Here is a 23,125-nt window from a genome sequence, read left to right on the forward strand (position 1 = left end):
ATGATATTGTTCAGTACTGCCATAGTAATTAATTTGTAAAGTAGTTAATACTACATCGACGCAAAAGACAATCAAAGCTATTCTCTCTGAGTATTAAGCACTAGTAGTTATGATGGGTGTTATCCGCTAAATCAACGCTGCTAAAAACCCCAGAACATTGCTCCAATCTGCATGCTAGGACAAGTTGAAAAAACCCACGATAGCAACATTCACGCGTTATCGGACAGATCTGAAGTCTCCTCAAAGTAATTCACTCTCCCGCCCCGTCTGGGTTTTTCTAAACGATCCGACGTACGCGGTTTTGGCGTTTTCCGGTTTCTATAGTCCCTGTCGTTATCGCCACGACGCCTTTTGGTCTTTGGCTGCTGATCCCATGCCGGTGGAGCTGAATGATTGTGAAATGCAACGTCGGATTCTATGATGATTGGGCCATGTGATACCGGCAAAGGTCGATGTGCCCCGGTTGTATCTCCGTTTCGGTTGAACAGGGTTCCAATCCGATCCCGCCCAACTTTCAATCGGACGAGCAGCCTGTTTTGGCCATTCTGGAAAGATCCAGAGGTTGGTGGTCTGTTATTGACAGATCCAAGGCCACTTCCAGAGGCGTTATTATTCATATGATTCATTGGGAGAGGCAATCCTGGAGCCGCCTCCACACCACTCATACCTTCTTGCGGTGGTACATTAGATGGCAGCGGGTTATCGACAGGTATTTCGAATCTGATACCAGAAGCATCCTCGAAAAATCTGGGCATAGCATTTTCGGCTTGCAACTGCTGGGGCTGGTTGCCAACTTGAGGCAAGTGGTCGGAAGGAACATTGTTAAGTGCCTGACCGGCCATTGCATCCAACGCTGGATCAATGGGGATTCCATCATAAACATTGGCCTGTGAATCAAGTCCTTGGTAATTTGCGTGTTCAATGCCATCGTCCTCTTCGCCAGCCATCGCACCGCGTATCTTGGCCATTTCTGCTTCTTCTTGGTGTCTTTGTAGTCGTCGAGTGGAATCCGATCCATCGCCGGCTTTCTTCAGCCACCCAATGTTCGAATGGCTAAAGTTGACCAAAGCTTCGACACTTCGAGCATCTGCTACTTTTCTAGTGTCATGGCCAAGTAGTAATCCTTTTGGTTCGTAAGGTTTGGTCGTGGTCTTTCGACGGCAAGCGCCACAGCTGCAAATTTTATTACACTTTGGGCATTTCCAACGCATGGTTTCCATGATTGACTGAGGCATCATTTCAAAAGCCCTGAAAAGACTCCCATAGCAATAGTTGGATCCGCAATGTCCGCATAATGCGAGCTTCCAATTCGGCTCAAGAGTCTTGCATATATGGCATCTTCCGTGATCTTTGGTCAACTTTTCCATTCGCTGGATTTTTTTGCGCTTTGCCGTTCGCTCGTCATCTTCCTCGTTTTCAACATCATCATCAATGGGATCAGGTTGGGGTTTCGTTATATCAACCCATGGTCGTCGTCTCAGCTCCGACTGACAAATAGCAGCCAGAGTTCTATGCCCGAGGCCACGCAATTCAGCCTCAAGAGCTGTGCGTCGGTCCTTTTCCTCGCGCTTGTCCTGATTGGAAAATGCAAGAATTTGGCTCCACCACCGCTCGTGATTCTCAGTCAGCTCGGACCATGGGAACTGTTCTACCCACTTGAGATTCGATATACATGCGCAGCTTCGACCTCTTGCGTAGCATTCCATACAGATATCGTAACAATCCTCGTCTCCATTCACAAAATTTCCGACGCAGTGAGGACAAGTTAGAAAGCGGTTGAAAATGTTGCACCGGCAATAAGAGCAGGTTACGTTGCTGTCGAACGGCAAATACTCTACTGCTTTCTTCTGTGGGATCTTGTCGTCAAAGGTTTCGGATATGAGCACCTGCGTAAACAGGTTAAAGAGTTTTCGAAAGTCCTTCCGCAGTTGGCGAATCTTAAGACCATCAATACGGTTTTCGTCAGCAGCAGAAAGAAGTTTCGAGTACCTCTGAAGGGTAAAGTAAATGATCGCCTTGTTCTTGTACTGTTCGTCTCGACAAACTGTCTTGGCACGAGGAAGGGCCTCGTTCAAGGCCCATTCTAGTGTGTCGACGGTGGTACGATTCCAAGCAACCTTCATCGTTCTCGTTCCTCGATTCCAAACTTGATGAGGGGCGAGAGGTGGAATGAGGATAAAATCGCCCACTTTTTGCTCCACCACATATGTCTTGAATGGAGCAGCTTCCCACGCACGAATTTGGGCAAAATGGTCTTCCAAGTCAATATCATGACCTAGAAGAGATGACCAATACTCGGACACCAAGTGGCGATCTTCAGTTTCGGTCATGAACCAAATTGCAGAGCCAGGTTTCGTACGCTTGCCGTGCTCAAAGCCGCCGGTAGACGCTTCAACCATGATATTATGGCCAAGAGTACCACACATCTCTTGATGACAGGGAGTGTAAGTGCCTTCGTGACCTATATAGCACATAAGATTTTCAGCCCTCATGTCAGGTGGGAGACTGCTCATGAGATCCCCCGCTCTGGCGATGCCTGGCCCGGTTGTAGAACTGAAGCCGAGGGGATTTGAGTCTAATGGTTCTCTTGTATCATATGTAGATTCGTTCAGGTAGGATAGAAAAGGCGGGACGATTTCTTTTAATTTCTCGTACCAGACGGGTGGACAGTCGATATCTTTCAAATAGATTCGCTGGCGATTTGGGTCGGCGAAGCTAGAAAGGTTCCATTGTTCAGTCAACATTTGCATATTACTCAGATAATGGCCGATAGTTAAAGGGAGGTTTGTCTTCGTGCCGAGGTTTCTAGCATTCTCCGCTATACACGCGAAAACTGTTAGTCACTGTTTATGAGGCTCCTGAACGCGCCCTTTCGGGGCAGAGTGGACATACTTTTCGTTGCATAATTATCTCTTAGCCACCGCTCAGAAAATATCCATTTCTCTAAGATGGCATCGTAGCCCTCCACGACTAGCGGCTTACCACCAATCACGACATGGAGACGAACAAGTCTCTCAAAGTTGTCAAGCCCCTGTTCCTCTATTGCAGCCCAGTTGATCCTGACGACAAACTCGAAATTGGGTGTAGCCTCGACCAGAGCAGGTACGTCGATATCCGGCGGGATGGGCTCGAAAACGGCTTGTGCCCGATTGGCTGGCATGGCGTCTCACTGGATCCTTCGCGTCCACAGGCCCAAGATATAAGTATTAGACCAACATTATTCAGAGGCAGACAGCAAATGCGCGTGGGTCAAGCAGGCCACCTGCAAATCCTTGCTTGGCTCCCATAGACCGAGATTCAGCACCTATAAGCTTAGCTCCAAGATCGTAAGCTCGGTAGGAGCCGTGGTGTAAGTGAAATGCTCCGCGATCCGGGGGAATCTGTGGTTCAGACGAGCTTGGTGCTGTGAGAGACGCCGTGCTTGTTATTGGCATTGCGCTGGGAAAGTCCACTGTGGGGCCCGAGGGAGGCACTGGCCAATCGTATCACAGCTTGACTAGAGGTTGATTACGCGCCTGCCCGGGTACTAGCTCATTGGGTGAAATATTACGTGTAATATTACGGGCACATGGTAATTTATCCTGTCCAAACTTTGCTCGAACCTCAACACATCGGCTCGCGGCAACGATATCCTGTAACTGTGCCATTCAATTGCAGTGCGCCAATGTTGACGTCCTCGAGGAGCGTCAGACGGAAACTATGTTTCTCGTGCTCTGATTTTGTAGTACAGCCACAGGTGATGCAAAGTGCCTTTAACATACGCTTCAGGAGCAGCTTGTCATCTACAAGGGCGGTTACAAGCTATTATTCAACACCACGGCATTTTTCAGGGGCAAATTTTTCAGCTTTGAGATGTAATAGAAAACACATCAACGTGACACCGCGAACATGGATAATCAGCAAATATCAGTCTCAATTGGCCGTTGCGCAGCCAGATTCGACGCTGGCTCCAGCCGTATATACACCACCGCAAAGGGGCCTACTTGCTTGGCTTCCCAAGTCCTGGGTACCGTATGCTGAATTGGTGCGACTGGATAAACCGACAGGGACATATTATCTTTTTTTCCCATGTCTATTTTCGTCTTTGCTTGCAGCTCCGCTTGCTGTACCAATGACATCTCCTCTCGAATTGCTCGCGACCTCGGGCCTTTTCGTCACCGGCGCACTGATCATGCGAGGTGCAGGCTGTGCGATCAACGATCTTTGGGATAGAAATCTAGATCCTCACGTGGAACGAACTAAGTTTCGACCGATTGCACGAGGGGCCTTGACGCCTCAGAAAGCCGTTGTTTTTACCGGATTCCAACTGTTAGGTGGCCTAGGACTGCTTCTCCAATTTCCCTTGGAATGTTTGTGGTATGGGATCCCAAGTCTACTGTTTGTTGCCTCATATCCCTTGGCCAAAAGGGTGACCAATTACCCCCAATTTGTCCTTGGCTTGACCTTCTCATGGGGTGCGATGATGGGCTTCCCAGCGCTAGGTGTGGATTTGTTGAGCCGACCTGATGCCCTTGCAGCTGCGGCAGCGCTTTATTCCAGCTGTGTGGCCTGGACCGTTTTGTACGACATGATCTATGCACACATGGACATCAAGGATGATGTGGCCGCCGGAATAAAATCCATTGCTCTACGCCACGAACATAATACCAAAGCCGTCCTGTCAGGCCTGGCTGTCACCCAGGTGGCCCTTTTGGGAGTTGCGGGCTTGGCCGCTGGCGCTGGGCCGGTGTATTTCATCGGCAGCTGCGGAAGTGCCATTGCGACGCTTGGGCTGATGATCTGGAGAGTGCGCTTGAAAGATGTCAAAAATTGCTGGTGGTGGTTCAAGAATGGCTGTTGGCTGACTGGAGGAGGCATCGCGCTGGGCATGGCAGGCGAATATATTGACCAGTACCGCAAGCGTGGGGACGAAACGAGCTCCCCAGATTTGTAATTAATATACACACGCGCCATCCTGTACTATTAATGGAGATATTTCTTCATGCTTGAGTTTTATCTATGTAGTTGTGATTGAAGCTTGTAATGCAGCATGACGGGAGTGGAGCCACCTCTTCCTAGCTTATACTTCGGCATCGCAAATTATTAATACGTCAGTCCCGAGTCGATCGCTCGCCAGCACGACGACAATTCTTCCAACAACACCAGCACACAAAAGTCCACCTCCCCTGCAGCGATGTTTTCGAGATTTTCCTTTCAGGTAAGAAATCCTCTTTGCTAAACATTTACTCTGGCTAGCCTATTTACACGAAGCAACGTCCAGGCTTCCCGCGGCATCGCGCGATCCGTGCCGAAGGGCAGAGTCATTCCAGGTCCCTGGTCGTTTGTCTCAGGCCCATCCACCACCCTGCAAGCCCGTTTCCTCTCGGCAGAAACGAGAGCAGCCATCGATAAAGCCGTATCCTCGGCCCCGGTCGTCCTGTTCATGAAGGGAACCCCCGAAACGCCGCAGTGTGGGTTCTCTCGTGCGAGCATACAGATTCTCGGTCTCCAGGGAGTCGATCCTCAAAAGTTCACTGCATTCAACGTCCTTGAAGACCCAGAGCTCCGGCAAGGTGCGTGCATTTCTCTCTCGACTTTTGAAATTCATAAGCTAACTTTGGTTTTGTGCCATGCAGGAATCAAAGAATACTCCGACTGGCCAACAATACCGCAACTCTACGTCGACAAAGAATTCGTGGGCGGCTGTGATATACTGATGTCTATGCACCAAAACGGCGAACTTGCCAAGCTGCTCGAGGAAAAGAGCACTCTTGTTCCCGCTGAAGAGTAGTGTTTACACCCGTGACAATTTTTGCGCCACCGTTGATATCCGCATCTTGTGTGATTGGGACTACGATCTGTATTTATATGACTCGTTCAAATAATAACCAAAGAATTTTCGTGACTTCGTACAATAAATGATGATATCTGGGGCATCAAAAAACCTCGCGAGAGGTGTAAAAGTGGATTTGATTAACCCATCAGCCCCCCTAGGACAACCCTACTCACGCCCCCAAGCTCGTTCTTCGCGCTGCTCCTACTAGCCTCCTCGAACTCTCTCACAACACCTGCAACCATCACCTTGCGAAGCTTGGCATCGGTCTTGGTGAAAAGCTCCGCCACTGCCGAAGTACAGGCTACAGGACTAGAAACAAGGCTTATGAGTCTAGTGTAGCAATCGATCAATACGTCGCAGAGGGTTGCAAATGTCTCGAAGAAATCGGGGTCAAACGGAAGCGAAGGCGTTAGGAGATATGTATATTCTTCTCCGGGGTGTAGATCTGAAGATTCGGGATGGGAAAATGAGGTTATTGCCGATGCTGCAGTTGCTGAAGAAGCGAGGTTCCCTGTCATTGCTTTGACATCTGAGGAGTCACCAAAGTGCATTGGCAGGCCAATCTCGTTGGCTGAACTTGTCCTCCTAGCTTTACTGCCAGAGTATGTTGTCCTCCTGAACATTTGGGGTATCCTTGCTCTGACCAGATTCGACGAAGAGTTCCCATCCGGGGAATGAACTTGTTGGAAGGACTCAAACTCGACCAACAGAGCATGCAGAGAGCGAAGGTATTCTAGCGGTGTTGAGTTCACGTCTAAAATCGGGGGAAGCGAAAGTCCGAGGAGTAAATAGTTTATCGCACGGCGAGACAGCTTTTTAGCATCAAAGTAGGGCATCTTCATGAGGTCGCTTTTAGAGAAGCGTATCGTATTAAACCAATAGACCTGACCGTCGTGGCTGTGGGTGCAAGACTATTAGTGGCAATTCACTTGATGTGGGTTGCAGACTGACGCTTTGCGTAAATAATTGAGGGTTGATATTCGTTTCGAGGACATTTCTTGGATATGCTGGAGGATCAAGGTCGCGCTCTGGGGGCCGACGCCGCCAATTTGAGTAGGAGGGAGCATGGGAGCCATGGCTCCAGCCTTGCTAAGTAAATTTTGCACAGGGCTGTTCACAGATGAGGAATAAAGTGCTTTAGATTAAAGTATAGGAAGGTATTTCTGTTGGTGGAATGTCTCGGGGTCACTTGCGGTGGTCGTCAGGGATGGCGTTGATCGCGCATCGGCGGCTCCGTGGAGCTGCATATCATTAGCGCGGGGAACTTGGCAGTTGCGAGAAAGTCAATTGCCCTCTCCTCCCTCTCCCAGCACTTCACCCTTGGACAACTCAGACATCGAATATAGTGGAGACTGGATAATTAACTATTTTTATGCCCTATTTTGAAACAACAACAACAACAACCGAAAGCCCATTCGACAATTATTTGGACGTTTACCGGCCACAACCCCGCATATACCTCGCCGAACCGTCAAAAGGGTTGAAGTCGGAGTCAGCTGAACTGCAAAAAGCACATTGATACTATCAATGTCTTCTCCTGATCAAGAACAAGTTCCTGCGCCGGGCCAATGGCCGGTCGATCCGCAAGATGAAGTTCCCATCTCGAAAGACCGCATCTGGGTTGATGGATGCTTCGACTTCAGCCATCATGGTAAGGAGACACCTCGGGCCTTGTTTCTCACTTGCTAAAATAATAGGCTTTTTACAGGACATGCTGGCGCTATGCTGCAAGCACGCAAGCTGGGAAAAGAACTGTTCGTTGGCATTCACTCGGACGAGGCGATTCTCGAAAACAAGGGACCAACTGTCATGACCCTGGATGAGCGGTTTGTCTCCTATTGTACCACCAGGGTCCGTTTTTGCTAAGTAGAATATCAGTGTTTCTGCTGTTGAGGCGTGCAGATGGGTTACGAAATCCGTCCCTCATGCTCCGTACGTCACTTACTTGCCATGGGTATCGCACTACGGCTGTCAGTACGTCGTTCACGGAGACGATATCACATCCGACAGCAACGGAAACGACTGCTATCGATTTGTAAAGGCCGCTGGCCGCTTTTTGGTCGTGAAGCGCACTCCGGGCATTTCCACCACTGATTTAGTTGGGAGAATGCTCCTATGCACCAAAAATCACTTTGTCAAGTCAGTCAAGGAAGTCCTGGCAGGGAATGAAGGATCTGGTAGCCCTGAGGATCGCCAAGTGAGCAGTACCGAACTCCTTCAAAGAATCCGAGAATATGCTACGGATGAAACTGGCCACAACCCGGGGCCCGAAGTGTGGATCTGGAACGGCAGTGATGAGGCAAAGATTGGCGAGAGTGCTGACGAGGCTGGGAGTTTTGAAACCCTAATCAGCGGTATTGCGCCAAAGCCGGGCCAGAGAATCGTCTACGTGGACGGTGGGTTTGATCTCTTTTCGTCGGGACATATCGAGTTCCTCCGGCGGGTGTGGGCCATGGAAGAAGCCGAAGGTCAGAAACGGGGATGGTTTGAGCCGGCTGAAAAGGAAAAGAGGATTGCCCAACATGGGGTGGACTACAGCCCTGCCTATATTATTGCTGGCATCCATGACGATTCTGTCATCAACCATTGGAAGGGCCTCAACTACCCAATTATGAACATCTTTGAACGAGGACTATGCGTCCTACAATGCAAGGTATAGTTTAAAGGAACTGTGCACTATATGGTGAACTAAAACTAACCAATCCTCGGTAGTATATCCAATCTATTGTGTTCTCGACGCCATTCACACCCACCCGGCCATTTTTGCAGGCGATGCCATGGGGCGTCCCAGATGTCGTTTACCACGGACCCACGACATTCATTCCGCTAACTTATGACCCCTATGTCGCGACGCAAGAGATGGGGATTTTCAAAGAAGTCGAGCCCCATCCGTTCCAGAGCGTGAATGCCGGCGAGATCGTCGAGCGAATTCTACAGAGCCGCAACGCTTACGAAGAAAGGCAGCGAGCAAAGCAGGAAAAGGGGGTTATTGAACAGGCATCGAAGGAAAGAGAGGCGGGAAATTAGGCCTGAGAACATAGTATAGAGAGGTGGATTGATTTTTTAAATTTCTTGTCGACTCTCTTCTCATGGATGCAGGGGCTTAAAGAATTGTTTAACAGCATGGAGAGTTATGATCAATTAATCCTGATTTCATGTGTGAATAAAAATGTCAACATTCAAGTCTAATTCATTTTATGTCGATGGAAAAAAATATATACATTCGCCCATTAGTCTAGGTCTGAGGTGAGTCGTGAAATCATTTAGTACAGAAAGAAGTATCTGTAAAAGAAATAAGATCCAAAATTCCGCAGAATTCAGGCAAGAGGAGAGCTTTTTTTTTTTGGCAAAACGCGCCGAAAACAGATGTGTATGTGATATTAACCGAAACAATAAGCGCCGTCCTTGATAACCCCAATGCAGTTGTCGTAAATAATAAATGCAGTCGCTGAGCCGTCACAATATCGAATTTTGTTGTTATTGAAATAATTAACTTATCAAGCCGATTGAAGGCGCTGTCTCTCGAGTTCCTTTTGTTCGCCGAAAACGCGTCGGCTCATCTCGAGGACGGCTTCGAAGCCCTCACGGCCCCGTTTGGCGTTCTGGCTGAATCTCTCAACACTGGCTTCTTCAACCTTATTCTTAATGTTCTGCCAGCCGCCGCACAGCGCGGTGATCAAGGCCTCCTGCTTGAAATCGGTTTTTGAGCCGGGCATTGACCTCGATGGCTGATAGACGACAGTCTCTTTCACGTTCAGGACGTTGGACCAGGTGAGGTTCGAGGAGCACATGGTCACTTTCTTCGACACTGGGTCGACATAGGAGATTTCGTAAACATAGGACAGTGCATCTCCGCCAAGGAGCGAGACAACCCAGCGCGGGGCGGTCTGCTGGCAGGTGATAAGGCGTTCGGTGCGTAACTGAGCAAGCAGCAACTGTTAGTGATGTTCTTTATAGCAGTGTTGTAAAAGATAAAGCGGTCTGGGTAGTACTACTCACAACGCCAGTGGATGGCTCCACCGTTCTCGAGAGCGTGTCGACCGCTGTCACATGCGTTGATTTATCATTCCAAGGGCAGTATTTTCGCCAGTTTGCGGTGGAAACCTCGTCCCACGAGTAGTCGAAGGTGCAGTCAGATGAAAAAACCTTCATTCTGTGCTTTCCTCCTTGGAAGTTGGGGCAGATACGCCTAGGAATGAGATTCGACCGGCGTTCCACAAATGGTTTAATTTTCTTCGGTTGTCTTGTCTTTCTCTCTTTGATCAAATTGGATTGACAAATTGTTGCTGGGCGAGGAGTGACGGCTGGTGACTGTAGAAAAGCAGACGCAGACAGAAACGACAAAACTGATCGAAGTAGGTGGAAAAAACGAGTCTCTGGCGACAGAGCGTGGTGTATCTAGCAGGAGGCGATCGTGAAAAGATGAGAAAAAAATGGGTCAGAAGACTCCCGCCGAGTGGGTCCGGCTCCGGCAAAAGCGTCCAGATCCGCGCGCCGCGTCCCATTGGCCGACGCTCCTGTCTCTCCCGAATCGTCCCGCACAGGGTCACGTGCTGTCTTCCAGTTTGTTTGGTTTGTTTGTCCTCGTGTTTAATTTAGTATTATTCTGTCTGGGGAAAGACAGAATAATAAAGTCCCCAGACAGAATAATAAAGTGGCAAATGCCATCGCCCTCTCTCAATTGGGCCTCTGTCAAGCCTCGCCGTTGATCGTCCAGCCCAGCCACTGCATATCAAGTACTAATCTGAAATGCAGCTGATTCGCCAATCCCGCAGTATTGTCCTTTGGTTCAGACCATGATCTGATGTTTTTCAGTATCGGTAATAAAGATGTAAAAAATCAGTTCGTCCAGTATTTGCGCAGTATTCCATCAATCTACTTTTTAAAAGAAAAGAAGAAGAAAAGACTCTACAATTGTATAATGGCAGCTTGCAGCAACTAATAACTAACCAGTCTGGGGTCTAGAGTCTAGAGTCCAGGCGCATTCTGACTAGAGCCAATCACGCTACGGTCAACCATGTAAGACCAAGGCGCCCAGTTATGGCCTAGGTCTTGCGAGATTAATAAGGCCTCGATGATTGGCCCAGTTGGAGCGAGCAGGGCTTGTCCCAGAACGGGAGGAACGCGTCGCGACTTTCTTTCTGTCTTTGCCGCCTGTGCAGTCGAACGCGAACCATCCACAACCAACTTGTTTAATCTCGACTTGACCTTCCCTGCATTATTCTACAAGAAACACGTTTCCTCTCGCAAGATTTGAACTGCCCAGCCTCTAAAATGGTTGTTGAACTGAGGAAACGCAAAGCACCGCCTGCTGAAGCGCAACCAGTGCGCGCCAAAGCTGCAAAGACAGCCAAACCGAAAGCGAAAGCAGAGCCAAAAACAAAGGCTAGCGATTCCGCATCCAAAGCCCCAGTGCCAAAGGCCGGAGAGAACATTTCGCTCAAAGAGTTTGGAGGAGAGATCCAAACCAACGATGGCGAAGCAACAAGCCTCGAGGCTCTTGTGGCTTCTAGCAAGGCTGGAGTCGTCATTTTCACATACCCAAAGGCTTCGACGCCAGGATGTAAGTTATATGCCAGTGCTCTATACAATCGGTGTTGCTACGATTTCTGTCTTTGCTATGCGTTTTGGATATTCGTCTCAGACACCATCGACAAGTGCTGACTTTTCTTTTACAGGCACCAAGCAGGCTTGTATGTTTCGTGACAAGTATGAGCCCTTGACCTCGGGAGGACTTTCCATCTATGGTCTCTCCACCGACTCCCCCAAGGCCAATACAACTTTCCAGACGAAACAGAACCTACCATACCCGCTTCTTTGCGATCCATCTGCCAGTTTGATTGGAAGTCTTGGGCTGAAGAAATCTCCCAAGGGAACAATCAGAGGCGTTTTTGCTGTCGACAAGACCGGCAAGGTTTTGCTCTTGCAGCCTGGCAGTCCAGTGGCTACGGTTGAAGCTGTGGAGGGGCTCGTCAACAAAGACGCCAAGGATGAAAGCAAGGAGGAAGAAGAAGAAGAGGAGGAGGAGGAGGAGGAGGAGGAGGAGGAGGAGGAGGAGAAGAAGAAATAGGCCGACCTTTAGTTTGTAGCTGCGGGGAAAAAACAGCTAGTTTTATGTATTTATTTCGATTATCGGTATTAATATTTTGTATTACGGTTGCCATATGCTTTGCTCCCAACCCACGCAGAAGAACAGAATTGAATAATTACAGGCACTTCTCGATCTTATCTGACTATATACATAAGAACAAAATTGTTCAGTATAATTGGTAAGCATAAGTATATCAATGGAAAGTTATATTGGGTGACAATCGGGCCCGGAAAAACACTGCACCCGTCGGCGAACCTCCTCATGGCTCAATGCATCCGACGCATGTCAACTCGAGACAACCAGACCAGTTGGGAAGTGCACAACACACTCTTCGTGGTAAGAAACGGTTATTCCCGGCAAAAAATTGTTTGTGGAGCTAATTGAATTGACCAGACAATGTCTCGAGAAATGGGAAAGGCGGCAGCGTCCGCTGCGAACGCCATCGCTGTGTCCAAGGTAGCGTCTTCTCCCCTCGATACGCCCTCTTGGGCAGTCTTACTAAAATACTACTCAGAAATATACTGTCCAGTCAACGGGTATCTGGGAGAGGGTGCGACGAGTTCTCGCTGTTGACCCTAACCGGTCGACCGGTGTCCCTCTCAACCCTCAATTCCGACTTCCCACCCCGGGCGCTCTACCACCACTATCTTACGATGACCCCGTCACCCTCCCCGCGGCCGATATTGCCGACAACCCTTACTGGAAACGAGATGCCAGAAGAAACTACGCACGACAAAGTGTTGTCAACCAGGGCGACGCGGCCGGATTGCTCACTGTGGGAAGCCAAGCCGCTCCGAAAGAAAACGCCCTCCAGGCTGGTGAAGCCGGCGAGAAGCAGTTGGTCAGCCTGAAGCAGGAAGGAGAGGAGCGCGGTCTTGCTGCAGCTTTTGCAAAGGACAAGAGCACCATCCAGGGCGTCCTGGGACCGGACGGTCTTCCGCCACTTCCAGCCAAGCTCAACTCGTCATCATACAAACTTGGCTCTGGTGAAGGATACCCAGAACAGTACGTGCCTCCAGAGTCTCTTTTATCTAACATGACAATGGTCACTGACACCCAGTGGTAGGTACCCGTGTCGGACTTTTGTTTAAGTGTCAGATGGGTGACATCTCGTTCTTTCGCGCACTTTAGATCTTCCTTTGTTATATGACTGTTACTACCGTGGTGTTTTGATGCAATTATGTAAATTGTTCGAGTTGGTACTATCGAACTCCAATTGACAAGTCTACATATGGGATCTCATCGACAGTATGATCGTAACTTTGACTAGACGTTACTGTGGTTCACACAAAATCTGTACAGGTACCATGGAGTAATTTATTTGAAATATATTTTCATTACTTTATATTCCTATGATCCGTGCAACATTGATACAATGGCTCCATCTTAGGCTGATATTGACTATCAAAGATCACAATATGCATCTGACAAGGCTTTTCTAGTCAAACGGGTTCGTGCGTGTTCCCCACCAGGTCAAGAATAAGCTGAGGCCAACGGTTTCAAATACCCTGCTGACAGCACCAATTGCGACTGTGTCCAGGGGCCGCTTCTCGGTAAAGACTTGGGCAACGAACTGGGAACGTTAGAGATTTCAAAAAGAAAGACCCGGAAGAAAGAGACATACGCTTGGAGCCGAACTGGCAAAGAAGATAAGAGATCCGAGATAGGCTGCTCCCTTGTAGCTCAAGGTTCCTGTGGCATTGATCAAGGCAGCCACGCCGTAGGTCTGGATTGCACTTCCGAACAGAGAAGACCCCCATGCGGCAACAGCGCTGCTGGTTTCCTTGGACTTGAGGAATTCTTCCTTGGTGTTTGCCGCCTGGGCACGGTGGTACGCATCACCAAAGACGGGAGCGAGAATGCCGAGAGAAGCAGTGTGGTTGAAAACTGTTCCCAGGGCGATAGCCGAGGGCTTCACGGGGGGGAGGTCTATCAAGTGCCGGGTTAGCTAAGATGCTAGTATCTAGCAGATGAAGCAGCACGCACAGTGAAGAGTAGCCATCTTAATGATCAGTAGGTAAGTCGTTGGTTAGGTCGAAATGTCTTTTAAGAGGTCGTAGAGAAGTTACTTGTCTGAACCTGACGACATTCTTTCTTATATGGCGAGCCGCATCGAGGCCGATGACGTCTCCATGACCGCAACACATCGACCAGGTGGCTTTGAAGAGGCACGCACCGCTGCGTTACTGCCACTCCCCCCGGGATGAGTCTGGGCCTGCAGCATGTGACGTCACGCCACGACGAAAGCAGCGCAGAACATTCCTGGCTGTCTCGAAAGGGGAAGCGCCGAACCTAATCGCCGCGCCAGGCCAATGATTCTTGTAGTATGCAGTTTTCCAGTGTGCTAATACTACTATCACGGTGAAAAATACGTAATGTTTTTCTGGGGAAAAAATTGGCAGCCGCCAATAATTAACCACGACTACCGAGGTTCGATTCCAGATACGGTCTAGCGCCATATGTGGGTCGAAAATCCCTGCCCGTCTTCCCTTTTTTTGCTCTTCTTGGCTTTTCCCCTCCTTCCGGATTAAGCGATCGACACGCGAACGATGCACCAAGAAGCAACAAATCGATTGTTGTTGTTGTTACTAATTAGTCTACCATGGCTGACGATCTTCTGGAATGGTCAAACATCGCAGTCGATTCCGACGCTGATGCGCTCTTGGATCTTGCCGAGTCCCTGGTTCCTATCCGAGAGAGAAAACATGCCGGCACAACGATAGTCACCCTTGACGGACTTTTGGAGCAGCCACTGCAACTAGAAGAAGACCTGAAAAAAGGATGCGGTGGACAACTGTGGCCAGCAGGCATACTGCTGTCACGATACATGCTGCAAAAGCACCACTCGGATCTCCTCGGCAAGACCATGTCTGTACTCACTTTTCCGCTTTCCAGCAATAAACAAACCAAAAACCAAAGACATATATATATATATAATTATATTTATGGCAGCTGCCTCACGTGTACTGACTCTCTTCTTTCTTCTAACCAACAGTGTAGAAATTGGAGCTGGAGGAGGTCTTGTTGGACTGGCCGTCGCACAAGGATGCAAAACTGACAAGCCCGTTTATATCACCGACCAGGAACCGATGCTATCCCTGATGCAGGCCAATATTTCTCGCAATAACCTGACGAGCAAGGTGAGAGCAACAGTCCTGGACTGGGCTGTACCGCCCTCAGCAGATCTACCACAGTTTCCTGCCGTCGTCCTGGCTGCCGACTGCGTTTATTTCGAGCCGGCGTTTCCCTTGCTCATCTCTACGCTGGAGAGGCTTCTAGGTCCAGAAACGGTGTGCTATTTCTGCTACAAACGCCGTCGCCGGGCCGACCTACGTTGCATCAAGAAGATTAAAAAGATATTCAATGTGGTGGAATTGCAGGATTTCCCGGGCTACCAGGACTACTCCCGAGACAACATTTTTCTATACAAGATTCAAGCTAGGAAGAGTATATCTAATTGAAGGGTTATAATAATAATAAAAATCACAGCTTAAGCCTGCCTGCCTGGGTCTCCGCCGTTCTCAACGGTTGCTCTCCGTCTAGATTTTGTAGCTGTCCCTTGTCACCAACAATGTTGACGCCGCCCTTTTTCAAATCAGTGACGATTTGCTGTCCCTCGTCTGCCTTCTTTTTCGACGTAGGAAGGGACTTGGCGTTCTTCAATTGCTCCTTTTGCTTGCGTCTTCTCTTTGATTTGTCTTCCCTGCTCATTTCGTCTTTCGCCATGGAGAGCCCACTTCGTAGCACAACCTCCCCTCCAAACCCATTCTTCTCATTTGGAGCGTAGATTTCCTGGGGGGCAAGCGTTCCTTGCTCTCCCAAGGAACCCGCGCCACTAGGACGCGCCTCTTCCATCGCAACTGTCGCAACATCGCTGATAACGTTGATGCTTGGTTGAGCAATCTTGGGCTTGTAGTGCCAGTTAGATAGGACGTCAAGCTGGGAGCTTGTGTTCCTCCACAACTGATCGATTTCAGCATGATGGCGCTTCAGTTTCTCATCCTTTTCGTCCACGTATCCAGGGTCGTTCATTTTTAGGTGTTCCTTCTCGTACAATTCGGCAAGACTGTGCTGGGATTTGTTCTGGTCCACTTCGACACGTCCTCGGCTGGCAGAATTCCGCTGTAATAGATCTGGCAGACGCCGTACTACTTCATCAAACTCCTTGGCAAGTATCCGCTGCTTGATCAACTGCTCAATTGCTTCGGACGTCTCGTTCGTGACGACCGGCACTGGTTTACCGATGCGCTCAAAATCGAGGTCGTTTTCTATTAGCGAGTTGACTGGCCGCTGCGAAGCCTTGGCTTCACCTGCCAGCATCCACGCCTTCTCTGCAACATTTGCCATCTCCAGACGGCGAATCTCATCTGCAATCTTGGCTCTTTGCTTCTCATGAGTAGAGCGTTCAGGCTGTGCTCCACCAGTTTGCTCATCCATTTCAACATCTGAATTTTCAGAGACGTCATCAAAGATATCACGTCGAACGTCGGCCATGGCGCGTTCGACATCCCCATCGTCCTCGTCATCATTGTTAGTCACACTCTGAGATGGCTGTGTTTTTGGAAGTGGTCTAGACTTCTTCCGCGATGCCTTTCGAGCAGGAGGTGCGAAGAAATCATCGTATTTTATTTCAGTTGTGTCGATCCAGTCGCCGGCATCATCATTAGCACCTTCCATGTCTCCGTCGCTATCGTCATTCATGAGGTCGGCGTTGCCAAATGTTGGTCCATCATCCTCGCTTTCTGAGCTACTCTCATCATCGTGACGCCCCTTGGCCTCCTTCTTGTTGGGTCTGTCACTATCCTGCATGCTCGCAGCTGTCGGGGCGATATGCCAATCTATCTCTTCCTCATCACTGAACTCCTCTGGGGCGCCCTTCGCGTCCAGATTCTCCAGGTACTCGCTTTGTTTGTTGAAATCATCGATGGAGAAAAACCCATCATTCAAATTGAATTTGTCTTCAACATAGGTATCCGATTGGCCATATTCAGATACCGAAGAACCGTCTTCGATACCTTGGAAGGAGCCATTCTCTATATCGCTGGAACCTTCATTGCTGGATAGATCATCGGCAGCATCCGCATCCTCGGATATCTGCTCTGCATCCGAGTCCGATTCATAGGATTCGTTGCCAGATAAACTGGAGTCTTCTTCCGAAATGCTGGACTCGTGTGGATGATGGCTTGGGCGACTATCTGGTTTGTCCAAAGGCTCCGAAGATGCAAGAGTGTTGTCATTCAATTCATCGCTTGTATGGCTGATAATTCGCACTGCCTGTTCCCATATTTGATCAACGGAAAACCCATCTATGTACAGCGGTTGTCCTTGGCGAGAATTTTTCTTTGAAACTCCCGAGTTTCCTTGGGCCTTTTTCGAGGTATTCCGTCGTTGCTTCGAGGCACTGAACGTCAGCGGGTCAAGAAAGCTTTTCGCCGCAAGTCGCGATGCGATGTGTAATTCATGTGACGGCCGCAAAAAGCAGTGCGGCGTGGCTGAAATAGAGTCGCATATAGAAGACGCCTCCATGGTGAATTTGAATGGAAATGAACAAGCCAAAAATCCCCAATGGATGTCGTGCAAGTTAGCTCCGATGTCTTTGGAGCGCGCTGGGGAAAAATTAATGCGCTTCCTCTTTTTTTTTTTTTTTTTTTTTTTTTTTGCCGGCCCACTTTCATATTCGGAAGGCGGTAAGTACGTATACCAACATAGATTGTGATGTAATTCACTTTATTCTTCTTTTTCCAAAATTAATATGCTTAGATTGTGGATTGTGGGTTATTCAGTAAAATTGCAATGCTACTATGAGCCAATAAATTCCATATACTTTTAGATTAATGTATTGCACAGCTGCCGCTCGGTTGGAGTGACTGGCAAACGAGAACTCGTCGTAGTTTTTGGGAAGCTGTCATGAGATGCATATGCATTCAATTATTAACTAGCAGTTCTTCCGGGCACAATATTATCCTTTATGCATACGACATGTTTGGTGGCATCTTGCTCCAATGTTCGCCTGCAATTCGCATCCAAATGTCATCAGGGCTACAACACCCAGACGTCACCGTGACGAACCGTCTCGAAGGGGAATATAACTGCGCATTATTCAATTAAATGACTTGTAGCTACAATTACAGTAGGAAAAAAAATTTCCCTCTCAAACTAACTGTCCAAATATCGAATCTATCACTCATACACTACCTCTACTGTCAATATGACCACCAAATCGCAATTTGAACCAGGTACGTCAGTCTTGTCAAGGCACGAAAATCGCTCTGACCGAGGGGGGTAAAAAGGCCACAAAGTCCCAGTTCATCACCAAGAGAAGCCAGGATGGCAGCATATGATGCTTGACCCGAAGCCAGTCTCCGATCAGCTTCCAACAGACGAGGGTGGTTATCAGCCCTACAAACCAGCAGAGAAGTTGAAAGGAAAACGCGCTATTATAACCGGAGGAGACTCTGGAATTGGAAGAGCCATTGCTATTCTTTACGCAATGGAAGGGGCATCGAGCCTGATAGTCTATCTTCCAACTGAAGAGAAAGATGCGCAGGAAACAAAGAAAAAGGTCGAGGAATATGGTTGTAAATGCTATCTCTTTCCAATCGATTTACGGAAGAAGGAGAATTGCAAGGCAATTGTCGACAAGGCCGTGCAATGTCTCGGCGGTGTCGACATTTTGGTGAACAATGCAGCTTTCCAAAACATGCTTCCAGATATCTCAAATCTTACCGAGTAAGTCAAACTTTGGGCTTGTTGGAGGATCGTATAAAAGTGCTAATATATAAATAGGGAACAATGGGAGAAAACATTTGATACAAACATACACCCCTTCTTCTACCTCGCAAAATACGTGATGCCGCATTTTAAAAGAGGCTCGACAATCATTAATTGCTCGTCGGTAAATCCTTTTATTGGGAGAGGCGATCTTCTTGACTATACATCCACCAAGGGAGCGATTGTTGCGTTCACAAGGGCACTCTCAAACCAGCAAATTAGCAAGGGCATTAGAGTCAATTGTGTTTGCCCTGGTCCAAGTAAGTCCCAAGACACACCAGGTTCGCCAACGTTACTCACCCGTGTTGATTAGTATGGACCCCCTTGATCCCTTCGACTATGACTACCGAGGCACTGGAGCAATTCAGCGGCGTGCCTATGGGACGTCCAGGGCAGCCAAGTGAAGTTGCTACCTGTTTTGTCTTCCTAGCAAGTGCAGATAGCAGCTTCATTTCTGGACAGTGCCTACACCCCAATGGGGGCGTTATTGTTGGGAGCTAAGGAAAGCTATGTACAGGCCTATCTAGTGACCGTATGTTACTAGATATTGATTTTCGGTTTCGAAAACAAAAGAGAAAAAAATGTAAATCGACGTGCTATCTGATAACCACCAAGCTTAAGTACAGATCCTCTTAGCTTGTGGAAATTATCTCAAACAACCTGAAAGTGCAGTTTCGAATAGACAAATTTTTGTAAATCTACATCTAATGTACCAAACCATGAAATAAATTAAAAAAAAGCCATCGCCTATCTTCTGTACCACATGCGAGTGATTTTTGTGTGTCGCATTTTCTTTTGAAGTTGGAAAATTCCATACATCAGGGCTTCGGATGTTGGCGGGCCTGAAGAATGAAAGATTAGCATCTCAAGCTTTATTACGAACGGGGTATATCATAGGACTTACAGCCAGGTACGTAGATATCGACGGGAACAATGCGATCACACCCACGGACAACTGAGTAGCTGTAATGGTAGTAGCCTCCACCATTGGCACAACTGCCCATGCTGATGACCCAGCGAGGATCTGGCATTTGGTCGTAGACTTGTCTCAGAGCAGGCGCCATTTTGTTGGTCAAAGTTCCAGCAACAATCATCACATCAGACTGTCGGGGAGAGGCTCGGAAGATAATACCAAGCCTATCTTGATCGTAGCGAGGGGTCGACAGGTGCATCATTTCCACAGCACAGCAAGCTAATCCGAATGTCATTGGCCATAACGAGCTCTGGCGGGCCCAGTTTGTGATTTGATCGAGGGTTGTCCTTTTTTCAAAAAGTGTCAGGAATCATTGACTTTATTATTGCGCAAAATTGCTTGTACTTACAACGCATACTGCATGGCGCCCTCTTTCTTTTCCTGGCTTGCAAGGGGAACCTCTGTCCGTACCTTTCCAGAGGCGGACAAGGCAGATCCCGATTCAGGCTGGCTTTGAACCGCAGAAGCGGACTTGAGCGATGAGCTGGAAATCCATGCTCTCTGTGGCACGAGGTTGGTCGTCGCGACCGGGCGGACGAATGCTGTTTGCTGTGAGAGAAGAAACGTGCGAGGGAGCTGGTAAGACGTACGGCGCAAGTGCCCAACTCGAGCTACAAAAGTCATGTTGGAACGACCTGCAAGTTTGATGAACTCTCACGCGAATTAACGAGAGGATTGAAGAGCTTCTTGATTGCTCTTTCGCCAAATGGCAAATGCGAGAGGTGAAGTCGGAAGGCCTGTGGTCCGCGCGCCGTGGTAATCGGTTAGGCGCGTACCCACTTCGTGGTAATTCCTCCGTCAGCATTGGCCGGACTCGCACCCTCTCTCGAACAACCACAGCTGCAGTCATGGCGCTGCCCTCTATCGCTTGCATCGCCTTTGTGGCCAAAAATGTAACCCACTGGCGTCTTTCCTAGGTGGTTGGGAGTCGTTGCTGACTGCTACAGGACCACCCTCTACATCTCTCAGTCTTTCCGCCCTACACCGAGTCTCGCTTGAAGTTTTCGTTCTTGATAAACTCATGCCTGGATATCTTCGATCTTCGCATGAAGAACACATCCATAGACCAGGACCTTGGCCTTTTACAAGCCTTGGATGAGAACCTCGCGGTCTATGGATGGCTAACCAACACTAGCGTCAAGGTGTTGATTACTGTCAACCTGGCAGGCCGACACGTCCCGCCCGAGCTGGAGAGACGCAAGGTCGCCTGGGTGACGGGTATTAACGATTCGGACTTGAAGCCTGTAAGTTCATACAACAAAAATAAAGAAAGAAGCCTTCATTTGGATATTGGCTAATTGTTTCCTGTGCTGCTAGGCTTTTCGAGCATTGCAAACCGCGTACATCAAGCTCCTACAAAACCCCTTCTATAACCCAGACAGCCATGACTCGAAGCCACAAGAGTCCAACGGTGCCTCTGTTGGCATAGCAGACCAGAAATTCATTTCGGAAGTCAAGCGAATTGGCGAAAGCTGGTCTCCGGATATTTCTACCATTTAGTCATGGAGAAGGTCGCTGCAAGTTTTGACCACGCCATCACGACCGCTCCGTCATAAAGCTATCGACTACAATATCTTATCTGGGTATTTTTGAATGATGGTGGACGGTTAGGAAATGGTTCAACGTCATGATATCCACCAACATGAAAACATCCAATGGGTCCCAAAAATATCGGTTAGCCTGGGCCTTGAAAAATCGCAGAATTTTCCAGGCATCTTTTCGTTTCCAGAAGTCCTCAGTTTATTCGGCATTCTGGCTACAGTCATTACTTTGGCGGTCTCTCTTCGCAGCTCTGCCGCCCCAAGCCTCTCACCTGCGAAGCAGACAAGTCCGTGATTCCAATAATACAAGAGTTCTCTACAGGGATGTGTGGAATTGTGTCCAAGGACCACCAAAGGCCGATTATATATTAGGCTCAAGCATTGTCTACATCTTCATACTCTGGCTTTTCGAGAGCTCTCATGATCTCCTCGACTTCTCTTGGGTCAGATAGACCCCAGACCCCCCCTCCTTTAGAAGAGATGCGACCGACTTCTTTCCCAACTAGGTTTCTTCCAACCTTTCCAGGTCCAATACCAATCCATCGCTTCACACCTCGTTCCTGATCTAAATATCTGATGCTGTCCCACCATCTCACAGTTTCGACACACTGCCTGGAGAGAAGGTCTTTGAGGTCATCCTTCGATGTGAAAGGCATAGCCGACACGTTAGATACGCATGGCATCGTTGCCGGGAATGTAATGTCAGTCGCGTCCAACTGCGTTCGCATATATTGAGCAGCAGGGGCCATGATGGGGCTGTGGAAAGGACTATCGCTCTTCAATCTCACGGCTCGTGGATCGTGACCACCAAATTGTCGCAGTTGAACCAGAAGCGTCTTGATCCTTTCAATGCTCCCGCTCAGAACTATTTGGTTTTTAGAATTGATATTAGCAATCAAAACCTGTTGTATAGATGACATCTCATTGCTGGAGTCGTCCCTTGATCCCGTGGACCCAGGGTCTAGAAATTCCCGTATGGCTGATATAAGGCTTTGAAGATGATCCGGCTCGCAGATTAACGCGACCATGCCATACATATCCCCGGACTTTTGGCGAGCTCTCCGGCTACATTGCGCCATGACTTCGGCTCGGCCCCTCACCATTTTCAGGGCGGCAGCAAAGTCCAGGTAACCCCCAGCAACGAGCGCAGAATATTCTCCGAGGCTGTGTCCCAGTGTCACGTCTACACGTTCTGTTGTCTTAAAGCCGAACTCCTGTTCTAAGATCCGCAGGATAAGTATGGATGTAGCCATGATCGACGGCTGCGAATTTTCGGTTCGGTTCAACTCTGAATTCGGGCCATCTGAGATGATTTTGGATAATGGCAATCCGAGAGTAGCGTCCATCTCGTCAATGAAGGACTTGGAGGTTTTAGGAAATGCTTCGGCCCATGATGATATCATGCCAATTCGATGTACTCCGTGGCCTAGTTATACTCAGTATTGTCACATGAGAAATCGCATATCAGGCCTGGACAACCAACCAGGAAAGAATAGAGCCGTGCGTAAAGTCTGGTTAGTAGAGTGTGTTGAGAATGGCCTGCAGATGGTGCCATTGATGCACCTGGCGGTAAGGGAAGCTGCTGGCATTGTCAAATATAGGACCCAGCCTCATTGTAAGATCAACAAGGGCGATTTTTTGTCATCGGGTCGTCCACATGTATCACATCTTCGCCCAGTCAGAGCAATGCAATACACATGTCTGTAGCAATCATCACGATTCGTTTGGTTCTGGTGTCGGTAGTCAACGGGTGGAGGTCTGGAAGACCGCGGTTGACGGTTGGCCGGAAAAGGGCAGCCGGTTAGTCCCAGAACGGTTAGTCCGTATCGCGCCGAAGCTCTGTTTGTTGCCATGGTCAAAGACCTCACCTCTCGTCATGCGCTCAGTTGTCAGCCCTACCTCGCAAGGTAACATGCTGAGCTTTTGATAAACTC

At 48.7% G+C, this 23,125-nt stretch overlaps 14 protein-coding genes across 14 annotated transcripts; 7 read left to right on the top strand and 7 right to left on the bottom strand.

The window, feature by feature from the left end:
- Positions 1-209: 209 nt before the first annotated feature.
- TRUGW13939_03516 (uncharacterized protein) lies at positions 210-3,160 on the bottom strand (the record flags this gene model as incomplete). The annotated part of the gene is made up of 2 exons (XM_035486696.1): positions 210-2,818; positions 2,893-3,160. The coding sequence occupies 2 exons, from the start codon at positions 3,158-3,160 to the stop codon at positions 210-212; spliced, it is 2,877 nt and encodes a 958-aa protein (XP_035342589.1).
- Positions 3,161-4,111: 951 nt separating this feature from the next.
- On the top strand, positions 4,112-5,770 carry TRUGW13939_03517 (uncharacterized protein; the record flags this gene model as incomplete). Its single annotated transcript, XM_035486697.1, has 4 exons — positions 4,112-4,929; positions 5,095-5,197; positions 5,261-5,552; positions 5,616-5,770. The coding sequence occupies 4 exons, from the start codon at positions 4,112-4,114 to the stop codon at positions 5,768-5,770; spliced, it is 1,368 nt and encodes a 455-aa protein (XP_035342590.1).
- A 182-nt stretch (positions 5,771-5,952) lies between these two features.
- Positions 5,953-6,891, bottom strand: TRUGW13939_03518 (uncharacterized protein; the record flags this gene model as incomplete). The annotated part of the gene is made up of 2 exons (XM_035486698.1): positions 5,953-6,712; positions 6,767-6,891. The coding sequence occupies 2 exons, from the start codon at positions 6,889-6,891 to the stop codon at positions 5,953-5,955; spliced, it is 885 nt and encodes a 294-aa protein (XP_035342591.1).
- A 451-nt stretch (positions 6,892-7,342) lies between these two features.
- On the top strand, positions 7,343-8,842 carry TRUGW13939_03519 (uncharacterized protein; the record flags this gene model as incomplete). Its single annotated transcript, XM_035486699.1, has 4 exons — positions 7,343-7,466; positions 7,524-7,641; positions 7,694-8,468; positions 8,528-8,842. 4 exons carry the CDS (start codon positions 7,343-7,345, stop codon positions 8,840-8,842), a joined length of 1,332 nt encoding a protein of 443 aa, XP_035342592.1.
- A 470-nt stretch (positions 8,843-9,312) lies between these two features.
- Positions 9,313-9,967, bottom strand: TRUGW13939_03520 (uncharacterized protein; the record flags this gene model as incomplete). The annotated part of the gene is made up of 2 exons (XM_035486700.1): positions 9,313-9,735; positions 9,815-9,967. The coding sequence occupies 2 exons, from the start codon at positions 9,965-9,967 to the stop codon at positions 9,313-9,315; spliced, it is 576 nt and encodes a 191-aa protein (XP_035342593.1).
- Positions 9,968-11,089: 1,122 nt separating this feature from the next.
- Positions 11,090-11,885, top strand: TRUGW13939_03521 (uncharacterized protein; the record flags this gene model as incomplete). Its single annotated transcript, XM_035486701.1, has 2 exons — positions 11,090-11,378; positions 11,494-11,885. The coding sequence occupies 2 exons, from the start codon at positions 11,090-11,092 to the stop codon at positions 11,883-11,885; spliced, it is 681 nt and encodes a 226-aa protein (XP_035342594.1).
- Positions 11,886-12,167: 282 nt separating this feature from the next.
- Positions 12,168-12,972, top strand: TRUGW13939_03522 (uncharacterized protein; the record flags this gene model as incomplete). Its single annotated transcript, XM_035486702.1, has 3 exons — positions 12,168-12,242; positions 12,300-12,362; positions 12,421-12,972. The coding sequence occupies 3 exons, from the start codon at positions 12,168-12,170 to the stop codon at positions 12,970-12,972; spliced, it is 690 nt and encodes a 229-aa protein (XP_035342595.1).
- Positions 12,973-13,344: 372 nt separating this feature from the next.
- Positions 13,345-13,908, bottom strand: TRUGW13939_03523 (uncharacterized protein; the record flags this gene model as incomplete). Its single annotated transcript, XM_035486703.1, has 3 exons — positions 13,345-13,479; positions 13,531-13,835; positions 13,893-13,908. The coding sequence occupies 3 exons, from the start codon at positions 13,906-13,908 to the stop codon at positions 13,345-13,347; spliced, it is 456 nt and encodes a 151-aa protein (XP_035342596.1).
- A 600-nt stretch (positions 13,909-14,508) lies between these two features.
- On the top strand, positions 14,509-15,367 carry TRUGW13939_03524 (uncharacterized protein; the record flags this gene model as incomplete). The annotated part of the gene is made up of 2 exons (XM_035486704.1): positions 14,509-14,774; positions 14,902-15,367. 2 exons carry the CDS (start codon positions 14,509-14,511, stop codon positions 15,365-15,367), a joined length of 732 nt encoding a protein of 243 aa, XP_035342597.1.
- Positions 15,368-15,389: 22 nt separating this feature from the next.
- Positions 15,390-17,432, bottom strand: TRUGW13939_03525 (uncharacterized protein; the record flags this gene model as incomplete). Its single annotated transcript, XM_035486705.1, has 1 exon — positions 15,390-17,432. One exon carries the CDS (start codon positions 17,430-17,432, stop codon positions 15,390-15,392), a length of 2,043 nt encoding a protein of 680 aa, XP_035342598.1.
- A 682-nt stretch (positions 17,433-18,114) lies between these two features.
- On the top strand, positions 18,115-19,178 carry TRUGW13939_03526 (uncharacterized protein; the record flags this gene model as incomplete). Its single annotated transcript, XM_035486706.1, has 4 exons — positions 18,115-18,142; positions 18,197-18,635; positions 18,693-18,937; positions 18,991-19,178. The coding sequence occupies 4 exons, from the start codon at positions 18,115-18,117 to the stop codon at positions 19,176-19,178; spliced, it is 900 nt and encodes a 299-aa protein (XP_035342599.1).
- Positions 19,179-19,424: 246 nt separating this feature from the next.
- TRUGW13939_03527 (uncharacterized protein) lies at positions 19,425-20,274 on the bottom strand (the record flags this gene model as incomplete). Its single annotated transcript, XM_035486707.1, has 3 exons — positions 19,425-19,519; positions 19,582-19,937; positions 20,000-20,274. 3 exons carry the CDS (start codon positions 20,272-20,274, stop codon positions 19,425-19,427), a joined length of 726 nt encoding a protein of 241 aa, XP_035342600.1.
- A 224-nt stretch (positions 20,275-20,498) lies between these two features.
- Positions 20,499-21,150, top strand: TRUGW13939_03528 (uncharacterized protein; the record flags this gene model as incomplete). The annotated part of the gene is made up of 3 exons (XM_035486708.1): positions 20,499-20,543; positions 20,598-20,894; positions 20,968-21,150. 3 exons carry the CDS (start codon positions 20,499-20,501, stop codon positions 21,148-21,150), a joined length of 525 nt encoding a protein of 174 aa, XP_035342601.1.
- A 415-nt stretch (positions 21,151-21,565) lies between these two features.
- Positions 21,566-22,780, bottom strand: TRUGW13939_03529 (uncharacterized protein; the record flags this gene model as incomplete). The annotated part of the gene is made up of 2 exons (XM_035486709.1): positions 21,566-22,617; positions 22,675-22,780. The coding sequence occupies 2 exons, from the start codon at positions 22,778-22,780 to the stop codon at positions 21,566-21,568; spliced, it is 1,158 nt and encodes a 385-aa protein (XP_035342602.1).
- Between the last annotated feature and the right edge of the window lie 345 nt (positions 22,781-23,125).

Source organism: Talaromyces rugulosus, chromosome II, assembly GCF_013368755.1.
Source record: "Talaromyces rugulosus chromosome II, complete sequence".
NCBI classification, from domain to species: domain Eukaryota; kingdom Fungi; phylum Ascomycota; class Eurotiomycetes; order Eurotiales; family Trichocomaceae; genus Talaromyces; species Talaromyces rugulosus.